Here is a 13,065-nt window from a genome sequence, read left to right on the forward strand (position 1 = left end):
TGTGACATTTCATGTTCACAGACGTGGGTGTCATCTTCACACATTGGCAGAGGTCACTCTGCAAGCACAGTTTAGTGCGTGAGTGTTCACACTCACTCCAGTCTATGGACAGATCATAGTGGATCCCCAAAGACTTACTGCAGAGTATCTTCAAGAACCACTCTATTGAGTTCTACAGCACCAGCTGTTAATGTCAAGATTTCCAGCAGATCTTTAGTGTTCGTCACCATAATGCATCTGCAATCACATGACCACCTCCATGCGCGCATAGCTGATGCCACGTGCTCAACGTCATCACGTGGAGCGTGCAGGCGTGACAAGATGGCACCACACACCTTGAAGGGCTACTCAGTTTTACGTCCTGAGATGACTGCTTTGCACCTGCGTGGTAGCATCCGCAGCAGTTATGATAAGGCTGCCAGCGGCAACTTGGAACTTAAGTCGTGTTGCAGGAGGGCCATGAATGGAACTGAGGTGGGATGTTGTGCTCTGGACACTGCACGTATGCGGGGGGCCAGAGCCACAAATGTACTGCGGGTCAAACAGAGGACGGCCGCGCTCGGGACCCCGCCTGCAAACGCACTGCTCTGCAAGATGCTTAAGTCCGTGCCAACACATTTCGCACAACATAAAGCAGTCGTTGTAACCACCCCAAAATCCAAAACACAATCTTCACATGGTCAACTTTTTCAGCAGCTTTCCAAGCAAGTGCAACAGTTGCAAAAGTACAAGGTAGATGAGATAGTGCTGATGGTCCACATTACGACAGTTGCGATTGCCATTAATTATTTTTTTAAGGCTCTTCATGCCGTCATTCTTTGCATGGAGAAGACTACGCTTTCACACAATGCTCGGCTGGCACATGCAGTTCCATTGCAGCATTGCAGTTTCTTTTTTTATAAGCCTCTGATTTTATGGGTATAGTTATAATTGCATGCAGCTTCCCTTAGCTTCATACTTTCTTTTATTGCATTAGCTGCTATAGCCTCTTCACCATTCATGGTCTCGTGGTTGTCATTTGCATGTAATGTTGTCACGAGATGGAAATATTGATCATGACATACCGTATTTACCCAATTCCAACGCGTCCCCGATTCCAACGCGCCCCCGATTCCAACGCGCACCCGATTTTCGGCACCAAAAAAAAAAAAATTTTTCAAGCCCCGATTCTAACGCGCGCCTGATTTCGGTGACGAAAAAAAAAAAAAAACTACAAGCCCCGCTTCTAACGTGCATGTGATTTCCGCGAACAAAATAATTTGAAACCGTTTTTACATATTTAGGTGAGAACAGGCTGTTTATTGACCCGAACTTTTAAGACGAATAAGCAGTAATTTACCCTAACGAGCAAAGTATTTTGTTCCTTTTTTTTCGCCAACGCCTACAACACTGTTTATACCTCATTATCACAATTGTTTTTTATGACGTGACACGACTGTTCTTACGTCGCCGCGCACGTGAAAGTGCGTGGCGCGAAACAACTGCACCATGTGCGCGCATAGGCGACTTGGTGTAGAGAGAGGAACTCGAGTGAGACACAGCTGGAAGCCTCGTGCCTGCATGCTCTGCCGAAGCGCGATTGGTGGCCCCGAGAGGGACCGTTGAAAAAAAAAAAGCTGCCAAAGCAGCTTTGAGAGAAGAGGAACACCAGCCCGAGATCAACGCCAGCCCGGGATCAGCCACTTCATTCACTGTCACTTTCGGACAGCTCCTTCTCGCTCTCCGACCACAACATCTCGTCTTCAGTGCCGTCCATGGCATTAGAAATTCCGCATTTTTTGAATGCCTTTACGACCATAACAGATGGAATTCCAAGCCAAGCTTCGGCCACCCACCTGGCAATTTCCTCGATTGAGGCACGCTTCAGCCTATTGCTGGCTGTGAAGGTGTGGCAGCCATTCATTAGCCATTCATTGTACAGAGCTCGAATGCGGTCTTTCACGGGCTTGTTGATACACACATCAAGTGGCTGCAGCTGGGAAGTCATTCCACCCGGTATCACCACAAGGTCCGTGTGGCAAGCTGAAAGCTTGTCTTTGACACGCTGGTCTAAGTGGCACTTGAAGGCGTCTAGGACAAGCATGGAGCGGAGCCCCAAGCTAGCACCCGGCCTCTTGCGCCATACACAGTCAATCCAGTCGATGACAAGATCCGTGTCCATCCAACCTTTCTCGTTGGTGCGCACTATAACGCCGCGTGGAAAGTTCACAGACTTGGGGAGTGTCTTGCGCTTAAAAACAAGAAAAGGCGCTAACTTGCTACCATCTGCGGTACAGGCCAACATAGCGGTTACCCGGGTCTTTTCGTTTCCGGACGTTAGCACTCGAACTTGCTTCGCCCCTGTTGACTCTACAGTGGTATTGGCGGGCATGTCAAAATAGACAGGCGTTTGGTCAGCATTTGCAATCTGCCCAAGTTGATAATCGTTACTGTGACGCAACGACAGAACGTATCTCTGAAAGGAAATCAGCTTCTCTTCAAAAGCCTCCGGCAGCTTCTGGCACACACCAGTCCGTCTACGAAGCGAAAATCCTTTCCGCTTCATAAATCTAGTGATCCAATTCCGGCTCGCTTTGAACTGGCTTCTTGAGAGGCCTCGATTGCGCGCAAGCTCAAGGGCCTTCACCTTGAGCACCTCGGTGGTGACGGGCATGAGATCCACGCGAAGCTGCCGCGTGAAATCGGCCAGCTCGTCTTCAAGGTCGTTAAACCTCCCCGCTTGCGGACCGTGGCGACCTTTACTTGATGTCTTGCACTCAAAGATTGACTTTTTCAATCTTCGCCAGTCGCGAACACACGTCTCTGGCACACCAAAATGACGGGCAGCATGCCTATTGCCGCTCTGTTCTGCGTGCAGAATAACTTTCCGCTTAAAGCCATTCTCGTGGCGGACACGACGCATCTTCGTGGCCGCTGTATCCATTGCCGAAAACGATATCGCACGGAGAGCCCGCCGGAGAACACCACCGTCGTCGCGCCACGGAAGACACTGTAGCTTGGTACTCGCGTCGTAAACGCCGCAAAAGCAAGGCGAGACGGTTGTTCCACGCTCGCTGACAGATACGACAAGCAAAGAAAAGCAAAATGGCTCCTGCGACCTCCTGCGACGCAGAAAAATGTGCTCCCATGGTTGCCAGCAGTTAGTGAGCTCCCACATCGTATGATGGCAATGACGATGGGCAGCTGTAGGGCAGTTTCGGTTTGCACCCGAATCCAACGCGCATGCGATTTTAAGGCTTATTTTTCCCGAAAAAAGGTGCCCGTTGGAATTGGGTAAATACGGTAATTCATCACTGCATGAACCATTTTCATCTATCCCATGGTCCGTGGGTCATGTAATGCATTGGTCACAGTGTGAACTGGTTGTCACATCGGTCACAGTTCACGCAAATGACAATTGTGAGATATCCAGGGAGAGAGGGTGACCAATTCTGCTGTCACATTCCGTTTCCCCATCTCCCGTACACTTGATGTTAAAAATCTCATCACATCACGGTAATGTTCTTTTAGCTTTTTTTTTGTGCATAAAGTGTGCTGCAGGTGACTGTTTTCACCATGTCCTGCAGGTCGGCATTGTGGGCCGGACGGGTGCAGGCAAGAGCTCGTTGATGCTGTCGCTGTTCCGCATCGTGGAGCCCGCACAAGGCACCATCCTGATCGATGGCGTCGACGTCACCAAGATCGGCCTGCATGACCTCCGCTCCAAGCTGACCATCATCCCACAGGCAAGTTTCACACCTTGTGTTCGGCATGGGCAGTAGCCATATCTTGTGCTTTAACCCGGGTTCATCATCAGTAATGCACGCAGAACTGGGGCATTTTTGCTGCCACTTTTGTTTTAGTTGCTCTGCTCTCATTTTTTTTGTGTGGTAGTCTGAAGCTTTGAGAATACACCATCTCTGTAATGTAGCAGCAGATGTGTGCGAATAATGTGAATGCTGCTGCAAAAAAAAAATTTTGAGGCAGTGGGGCAGTTCATCAATTGCTTAAACACTCTTTGTCACGTTCAAGCTATCGGCCTGTGTCGCAAAGTCACTATCCATCAATGCCTGCCTCAAACACAGTATAATATATTAGTTTTTACTTAAAACATCATATATTGTTAATATTCATTATTAAAGGCCAGCTGCTCCAGTGGCAAAATGAACCACCCTGGTGATAACTGTGTTTTCCCTTCCCTCCATTGCCGAGAAAACTTGTTGCTGAGTGTGTAGCTTGCTCGAGTTCATTTAGTTCTGTCATTCTGTACCAACATTGATTAGCCACTGGGGAACAAATCTGGATCTAGAGCATTTTGTCATTATCGCTTGTTCTGCTGTGTGCTCCCAGGACCCGGTGCTTTTCTCGGGCACCGTGCGCACCAATCTGGACCCATTCAAGACCAAGAGCGACGAGGACATCTGGGCAGCCCTGGAATTGTCCCACCTGAAGGCGTTCATCTCGGGCCTCGACAAGGGCCTCGAGCACGAAGTCCAAGAGGGCGGCGAGAACCTCAGGTCTGCTCCGTTGCACTCCGTTTGGCAATTTCCGCCACGTTTTTTGTTTTCTTTTTTTACAGTTTGCGTCCTGTCATTGCTGTATGAGCTGTTTAGTTTGTCGAAGTAGCCACGTTTTTCATATTCTTTTCTCTTTTGTTGTAGAGTTCTTTTATTTTGTATTCTCTACTTCATGCCCTCTGGTGTGAGACTGCAGCATTAGCATGGGAAATAAATTAATCAATTTTATAGATCGCATCATGCTCAGAAACATCTGGGCGAAAATTAAAATTCGCACCCAGGGTTCAATTTTTGTAACCTCACTCGTACTCCTCGTAACAGCAGCTAAAGGTGCAGCTATTGAACAGATTTCTTCAGCATCACAAACGACGGTAACTCATTCAAAGTATATTTTTGTGGTGTTTTGAGTGTTCTTTTAGCGTGTTCTCAGCATATTCTATGAACATCCTGAACATTTCCCGCGTGGTTTCCAACCTCCTCAACATGCATCTATTCTTCCCACCCACTCTTAGCATAACTTCAGTGCATTCTCAGTGCTCTTTTAATGCCTTTTCAGTGTGCTTTCAACGCAGTTTTAATGCTTTCTGAATGTTAAGTAAGCGTATCGTTAATGTCATTTCAGTGCATTCTTAACGCATTTTCAACGTGTTCGCAACGCATTCTTCCTTGCACAGTGTGGGCCAGCGACAGCTCCTCTGCCTGGCACGAGCGCTGTTGCGCAAGTCCAAGGTGCTCGTGCTGGATGAGGCGACGGCAGCCGTGGACCTCGAGACGGATGCGCTCATCCAGCAGACCATCCGGAAGGAGTTTGCGGGCTCCACCATCCTCACCATTGCCCACCGCCTCAACACCATCATGGACTACGACAGGTCAGCTTGCAATGTGCCTTCTTCCTCTCATTGCGCATGGGTGTACACTTCAGCACGGAAAGCTTTCTTGCAAGAATCCTGTTCAAGTGTACAGTGAGCAGCAAGCGTTTACGGAACATGTACCGTAAAAACCGGAATGTAGGTCAGACTGGACCGGAATATAGGTCATCCTGTACAGTGAGCAGCAACTGTCGCCCTTACCTTGAAACAAATGCGACTCAACCGGCTGCACAATGGTGACATGTTTATTTTCATTTACATGCTGCTCGTATGTACACCCGGCCAATTCTTTAACACTATCACGCGAACATCGACCCGCGTGCTTGTCAGCGCCTTATTAACGGCGCTGAGCGACGAAAGAAGCGAGATACTTACATGTGTACACATGCGCTTACTCTCGCTTCTTTCGCCGCTCCGTGATAAGGTGCTGACAAACACGTGAGGTAATGGTCGCGGGATACTGTTAAAGAATTGGCTGGGTGTATACTACAAGCGTTGCTTCGAGTCATCGACTCATCCGAACTTGAGTCAGATGACAATTGCTTCTCGCTGCCCACGTCCCATAGAGCATCATGCTCTGTGCCGTCTAGCGCATTGCTTATGCTGCATTTTCTAAAAGACTTGCGAACCATTTCTGCGGGGAGAGATTTCCACGCCGACAACACCCCCAGCCACAAACCAAAATAACATTGTGACAACTGAAACGCAAATCGGCGGTGCCACAACGCTGCCATACCACGCTGCTGCTGATGGCGATGGTGATGGAGGCTGTTGACTTCAGCCACCCATTGTTGCAAGACTTCCATAGTTTTTCTGCCAATGACAGGTATATAAGATGGGGGTCGACTTTTTTCCATGGTTTTTGCAAAAAAAAGTTCAACCTATATTCCGGTTTTTACGGTATGCTCGGAGACAAATTTATTCCACTACTGCTTCGTGTCCTATTTCCTTGATATTGGTATCAGCAAATGCAGTTGATATCAGAAATGGAAGTTCTTGATAATTTGAACTTGAAGGGAACCAGAATATTTTTTTGTGAAGCCCCACACACTACGCTGTAAGCTTATTCTGCTAACTGTGCTTACTTTTTCCTGGCGTAGTCGTGGCATTGTTTGTCTGCCCAGCTGAAAACATTGTGCATCTCAACAGGGCAACAGTAGTTAATCTGCACGTTTAATCTTTGAGGAACATTAGGGCCTTATAATATGGCTATATAGAGACCGTATTTGTACAGGTGTTGTGAAACACCAGGCTGCATGCAAAGCTCGACACAGTGACGGCAACGGTTTTGGGGCGTTGGGTCAGTCTTGGAGGTAGATGTCATAGATTTCTCTAAACGAGTGTGAAACCTCTTCGTGAACGCATAGTATGTCTTTAAAGGGCAACTGAAGAGGTTTTAGAATTAGATCAAGCCCGTGAGGATTGAATGTGTGAAACTTGCCTGTGAAGTACGCGAAGTCTTTTTGTTCCAGCAGTTGAAATTCTGACACAATCGCTCTATATAACCGCGACAGTATTCAGGCAACTCATGTGAGTCACTGCATGCCCGGTGGAGGAGGGAACTCCACTTTTGTTTCACGTCGCCTCATGCTTCAAAGATTTCGTATTATCAACTGCGCAGGATCCTGGTGCTGGAGCAGGGGCGGGTGGCCGAGTTCGACAGTCCGGCCAGTCTCCTGGCCGCCGAGAACTCCATCTTTCACGGCATGGCCAAGGATGCGGGCTTGGCCTAGCACAACAGCCTATGTTATATGCACATCGTTCATCGTCACCAACCTCCGCTCTCTAGAAACCCTATTTTTTCTTCTTTTCACCTCCTACGTGCACCCCTCTCCATCTCGCCGGACATATTGTGGGCACACTTGTGCCTTTTAATAAGGTGTGACGGTTCCTGTTCGCGAGAAGATGCGCGCTCTTCTTTGGTCTGCTTGAGAACGAGTTCCTGCGAGTCTCCCCTGAACTTGCTGCAGTTTTGAGAGGTGTTTCACGCCGTCGGAGTTGGGGAAACAGGCGACCCTTGTGACTTTTTCCTCCTCACTCGAGCTCTTCTGTTCAAAGCATCAGCAGAGCGCGAGGGTTTTTCTTGTCTTCTTTCATGCGTCTTTCAAAGGGTTGTCACGTCCAAAGTCCATCTCTTGAAATAGTTGCGGTTGATGGGGTAAACGAGCGAGTTGTGTTCTAGGAATCTCCTGACCCAAGGGCGTGCGAGACAATTTGTATTGAATTATTTGTTATAGTATAAAAACAAAACTGTAAGATAGTAGGTTCTGCGAAAGAATGGCGTCCAAGAGTTTGATGTGTACCATCGCGAAAAGGACAGGTCTTGTTGCTTTCAAGACCTTATGGCATTTCTCGAACAGGTTTTGCGCAAGGTTTCTGTAAAATTCCTGCAGATTCGTATGGAAAACTGTTTAGGCTTTTAGTGTAAAAAGGAGAAGCGAGAGACTCCCTGAAAGGGAGCTGTCGCAAGGGCCAAGATTCAATGCAAAGTGCCTGCAGTCGCTTTAATGCGGTATTTGTTCAAGCCCTCTTCACATCGTGTTCAAGTCCGTCACATAATCAGCCTGACCGGAGTACTTGTGCAAGGCATTCAAGGCATCACATTCACTGCAGCGAAGCTCCTCTAGTGGCTCTGTTTAACAGCACTCTTAAAAAGCTTCGCTTGCTCTCCACCAGGTAGCACTGTTCAGTAGTCATCAAAAAACCTTGGCTTTACTTGATTTATTTAAAAACGATGTTCACTTTCTTTACTATCTACTTTTCTGATGTTTATAGGCTGCAGGTGGCCCCCTCTGTTGGATCATAACGTAAACAATGATGTCACGTTTCATTTCGTGCTTTAGGCCATAGATGGCACTGTCTACGTCACAGCTGTAATACAGCTATAAGAAGTGCTGTTGTTTTTATTATTTTTTTAAGTAAGCTGGTCATGGCTTACTCACCTCAGTTGGGCATTCACTCACTGGACGTTGTCATGCATAAGTTGTACCTCGACAGTCGAATGCGTAAAAAGGCTTGTAACTTTTCTGTTTTGCTTTTTCTTGCACTAAGTGTCCATGAACGATTGGTACTGTTCTTGGTGTCACAGCTATGGCGCTGAATTAACTGCCATTTTTTGTAGCGCTTATTATTTATTTTTGTATTAGTGCTTTCTTTGTAGACTACTGTGTGCGAACAAACGTCATTGACTGGCTTGTTTGATATTTGTTGTTGCATGTCATTGTATTCACATTTAAGCAGCTATTGTGCAGTCGTCAGCATCGTGCAATTGGAAAAACTTCTTCCAACGCTGCCCTGGTTTGTTTTTCTGCAGTGCTAGTAGACTTGCAGTGTGCGGGTGGTTTTTGTCACTTTCTTTGCTTACATTTTCTGCGGTTTATAATTTCAAAGAAATTGGGGAATTTATGCACCAGCTGTGCCTGTTTGGAAGGACTGAGAGTTGTGCGATTTAATTTGAGGAACATTATTAGATTTTCTTTTTAGTTTGCTGGAAATGTTACTTGCAACAATTTTGGCTTCGCATGAACAGTGATGTGCATGTTCTTGCAAGCTCAACTCTGCACTCTGGTTTCACATTGCTTGCATAAATTGATTGCTTTTCAGAAATTGGCTGTCAGTTTAGCATTCTGTTTACTGTGTTGTCGACGCATGCTGTCGCAATCACTTTTTATGAAGTGCAGTCTTTGTCAAAAGTTTGTAGCTCCCATGGCCGGAGCGGGAGCGCTGTTATCGGCGGTGCTTGCACTACCGAGGTTGTGCTAGACGAGGAGGCTTTCCATCTCACTCGTGCTCGTCGATCACGACCGCCTTCCTCGCCAATCGCAACCTCGGTACCGGGTAGCATCATTGCTCGGCAGCAGTCCAACCACAGTTGCAGCGGATTATAAACTTCTGACGAAGACTGCACGCAATCTGTTGTACTGACTTAGTCGACAGTAAAAGCCTGATGCAGTGGCTTTGGTGTATGACAAGTCAACAATTTTCAAGTATCAAAATATTCCACAACTTTTGTCGGTGCCTAGAGCACGGGTGGCAGATCTGGCAATATGACGGTGTAGTCTTGCATCCTTTATACTACTCGTACTTCTTGAAAGTGGAGTACTTGGCATGCAGAGACTTTTGAGCGCCATTCCGGCCAAGAGTATTCAATTGCTGCCAAAGGATTGTTTGTAGGCAGCGTTAGTGCATTGAGAGCGTGTCATTCTCTCCCAATATCTCGGATATATTATTGTAATAATATTTAATAAGCATTTTTCTGCGAGTACGCGTGCAAGAAAAAAGGGCTGCTGTATTAAAGCCAGTGTGATATGTCAACGCGTACTTTGTACCATAGTTTTAGGACGTTTGTACTTTATTATTAATAGGAGTTGCAGGCTGTTGGACGACCTGCAACTGCTGCTTGCACTGTGCAGACGGGTGGAGGCACGAATGTCCTTTTTTGTTGTTTTTTACAACACTTGAAAGAATAAAATGACATTTTCATGATGTTTGCATGAAGCATTGTTAACATTTTCTTCCCAGGTTTAACTGGCTACAATGCTCGCTTCTGTGTTGCACACGATTCCTTTAATAACCAGATAAAAATACCTGTTGATATCTTCCGTAAAAAAATTTGCACAAGTTTATGTTTTACGGAAAGGCTGTAAAAATGTTTACTGCCATGCCAAATGCACTAGCTGTTGCTCCATGATACTGGCACCTGGTACGAAGACTAATTTGCAGTAATGCACATGCTTATAGGGGCTGGGACGCTGTATGTAGGAGGATTCATTTCCCTATTTTTCACGACAGTTGACTGTTATTAAGAGCTACCAAAAATTTTAAACTGGGTAATCGCGACAACTTGGTTGGCTTTGTTGATCACGAACATGAAGAGCACAGGGAGGGTTGCTCGAAACTATGGAGGCGCGCTGGGGCCTGGCCGATGCCACGACTGCGGCTATAATTTATGGCGAAAGCCTCTGTCAGGGTGTCAGTTACTATGATGTCAGTACCCTAGCTCTCTCTCGGCAGCTTGACACGACTTGTGGAAGGCAGGGTAAGAGAGCACCAGAGACTGGACCGAACTTCCGATGTGGATGAGCTCCTAAAAGAGCTTTTCGCTGAACAAATAGTTACGCATTCCGCACTATGATCCGTTTTGACGGAAAGATATATCTGGGCATGCGCAGATATCCCAGAGGAGCGCACACATGTACAGGTGCACATAGGGTTTATATTAGAATATTTAGAAACCCGCGCTGCACTAAAGCTATCTAATAACGATTTTTTTCTTTCTTTTGCGCATCTATTTTAGGGCACAGCAAAAGATAGTAACTGTGGTGGAGCATCATTTTTCATCATATATAAGTCTCGTTGTATAAGATGCACCGATGAAAAATTCGCAAATACCTAGAAGATGCCCAGCCTGAATTGTGACAGCACAAGGACCCCTGCGGCCATCGAGGCGTTGTCTGAACACTTCCAGTTTAGTGAAGTCGTGTGTTACGCGACGTCACATACATACGACCGCACCACGTGGCATGTGCGATGTACAGCCGGCCAAATCTTTAGCTGGCGTGTACTATGGCCGCTTTTTCTGTGCTACAGGAGCGCGGAAAACACGGCCGTCACGCACGCCAGCTAAAGATTTGGCCGGCTGTACCTCATGCACACTGACTGTGAGGAAACACAGACGCCGCGAAAACGGCTCAACGGGCTCCTCACAACACTTGGCATCGGCCAGGGTATGACACACATCGCCAAACAGCCCCTCGAGCTCATGTATGCAACGACATAGAAAACTGCGACTTATACATCGGAAAATATATACGGTACTCCAGACTAAGCTGGCCATGAGAAGGCTGACGAAAGCATTTAACTGCTGCTTAAGCTGCCCCAGATTTCCGTGGTTTACATCGCCGAACCAAGGTGTCAATATTTGCTCTCTAGAATCAACGACATAAGAAATTAATTTGCGATCCCCTTCGATTTATCCAAAATAGACTTTAATATCAAGATTCCGAACGGCAAGTTGGTGTGTGCGTTCTATATCAACATTGGTCACTTTCGATTATGGTTACCCAATGCAACCGTGAATATCTCATCTGCGCAACATGTTTTTCAGGAATATACAAGGTTTTTGGCTCTCATGATCATTCTGCTGCTGCTGATTGATGATGATTTGTTGACTGTCCCCTTTTGTATCCGGAATGCGCCCCAGCCACAGATAGGGCCACAGAAATTCCGAAGCGCCCTCTGATGGTCTACCTGCGCAGCTGTCGAAGGAACGGAGGGAACACGCGTCGAGCGGGCGAAGTTGCGGCACGCATACGCTTCAATGGTGTTTCCATTGCGGCCGCTTAATCCTACGCAATCTTTTTCTACTTGGATCTACAAAAACTCTGTCTTTTAAGCTGTAGGAGACACGAAAAAAGCCTCAGAGTCAAACCACGCAAATGCATTTCGTCAGCGCTGCCTGTGCAGCCACCGTGTACAGCGTCTGCTGCACCTTTTGTCATTCGCGCTGGCATCGCAGCGGTGATGGAACTGGACTAAACCGAAAAATATAAAAAAAATTGCAGCACCATGCACAGGAAGCTGCCGAACACCGGCTGTCAATCTCCGAGAAGAGTTCAGTCTCACAGTGGCAGGACGGTGTAAACCAAGAATTTTAGCATAGCGTGTACCGCTACATCTCGCTGCGCACCGCCAGTGCGCAAGCGCCGATTGGTCCTGATGCGACGGCTAGAGTTCCTGTATATGCTCCCGCAGGGAGCATATACAGGAACCTACCTTAGGTAGCACCTTTGGTACCTTTGGTAGCATATACAGTAACTCTAGAGACGGCCAGCACATGGCGCCATCTGGCGCCCTCGAGGCGACCTGCGCATGCCCACTGACCGAGATATACACGGCGAGTGCTACACTTTCATAGAGACTTTTAGAATAGGGAGACCCTATTGATTAGGGGCATAGCAGGGTGCCAGTACGCACTGGTACCCGCCCGCATGCGGGAGGTGCTGGGTTCGATTCTCAGTGCCGCCGGGTACCCACCGGTTTAATGGGTACAAGCATCCTTCCGGCCTGGTGCTTGGTCGCAGTGGTTTGGACGCCTGTCTCGGCTGCGGGAGGTGGTTGGTTAGAAACCCACTGCCGGACACCTACCGGTAAAAATGGGTACAAGCGTCCCCCGGCCGTGGCCGCCGCGATCTGCTCCGGCGGCGCGCCGTTGGAGGCCACGCCCCGGCCTGCCGCCCGGCTTCCTTTAGGGGTGTACGTTTGGGAGAAGCTCCGTAAACCCCGCTGCGCCCCTCGCGGGCTGAGCCCAGTTTCGAACGACCTTCGCAGCCTTGCTAAAGGTGTGGTACCCTTCGGCCAACGCGGATCGAGCGTACGCCCTAGGGCAACGGCCTTTCCCCATACGTGAGGACAAAGCAGCCCTTGCCCAGGAAAGAACTCCCTCAGCGTCTTACACTCGCACTGATCAACTGGCTCACAGCAGCAGAATCAGCAGCAGTCTCACAGTGTTGGGATTTGAAGGCGCGGGCTCCTTTCCCAAGCCATGCACCCTGAGAAGCCAAACACCAGGCCGGGGCATAGCTCGTAACCATTTTGAGAAAACCGGCGGGTACCCGGCTGGCGGCGGGAGTCGAACCCATCACCTCCCGAAGCCAAGGCGGGTGCTCTACCACAACGCCACGCTTCGGTGGCATCGTGGT

General features: G+C 48.0%; 1 protein-coding gene across 1 annotated transcript in view; it reads left to right on the plus strand.

Annotated features, from left to right (window-relative positions):
- MRP (Multidrug-Resistance like Protein 1) overlaps positions 1 to 9,862 on the plus strand; it is a 53,353-nt gene extending 43,491 nt beyond the window's left edge. Inside the window, exons 25-28 of the mRNA XM_089560922.1 lie at positions 3,567 to 3,725; positions 4,330 to 4,496; positions 5,171 to 5,365; positions 6,987 to 9,862. Of these exons, the coding sequence (XP_089417048.1) occupies positions 3,567 to 3,725; positions 4,330 to 4,496; positions 5,171 to 5,365; positions 6,987 to 7,098 (633 nt within the window). The 3' untranslated portion in view covers positions 7,099 to 9,862. The remainder of the gene's footprint in view (positions 1 to 3,566; positions 3,726 to 4,329; positions 4,497 to 5,170; positions 5,366 to 6,986) is intronic.
- Positions 9,863 to 13,065: the final 3,203 nt, after the last annotated feature.

Source organism: Amblyomma mixtum, chromosome 9 (genome assembly GCF_055824585.1).
Source record: "Amblyomma mixtum isolate Tamu chromosome 9, ASM5582458v1, whole genome shotgun sequence".
NCBI lineage: Eukaryota > Metazoa > Arthropoda > Arachnida > Ixodida > Ixodidae > Amblyomma > Amblyomma mixtum.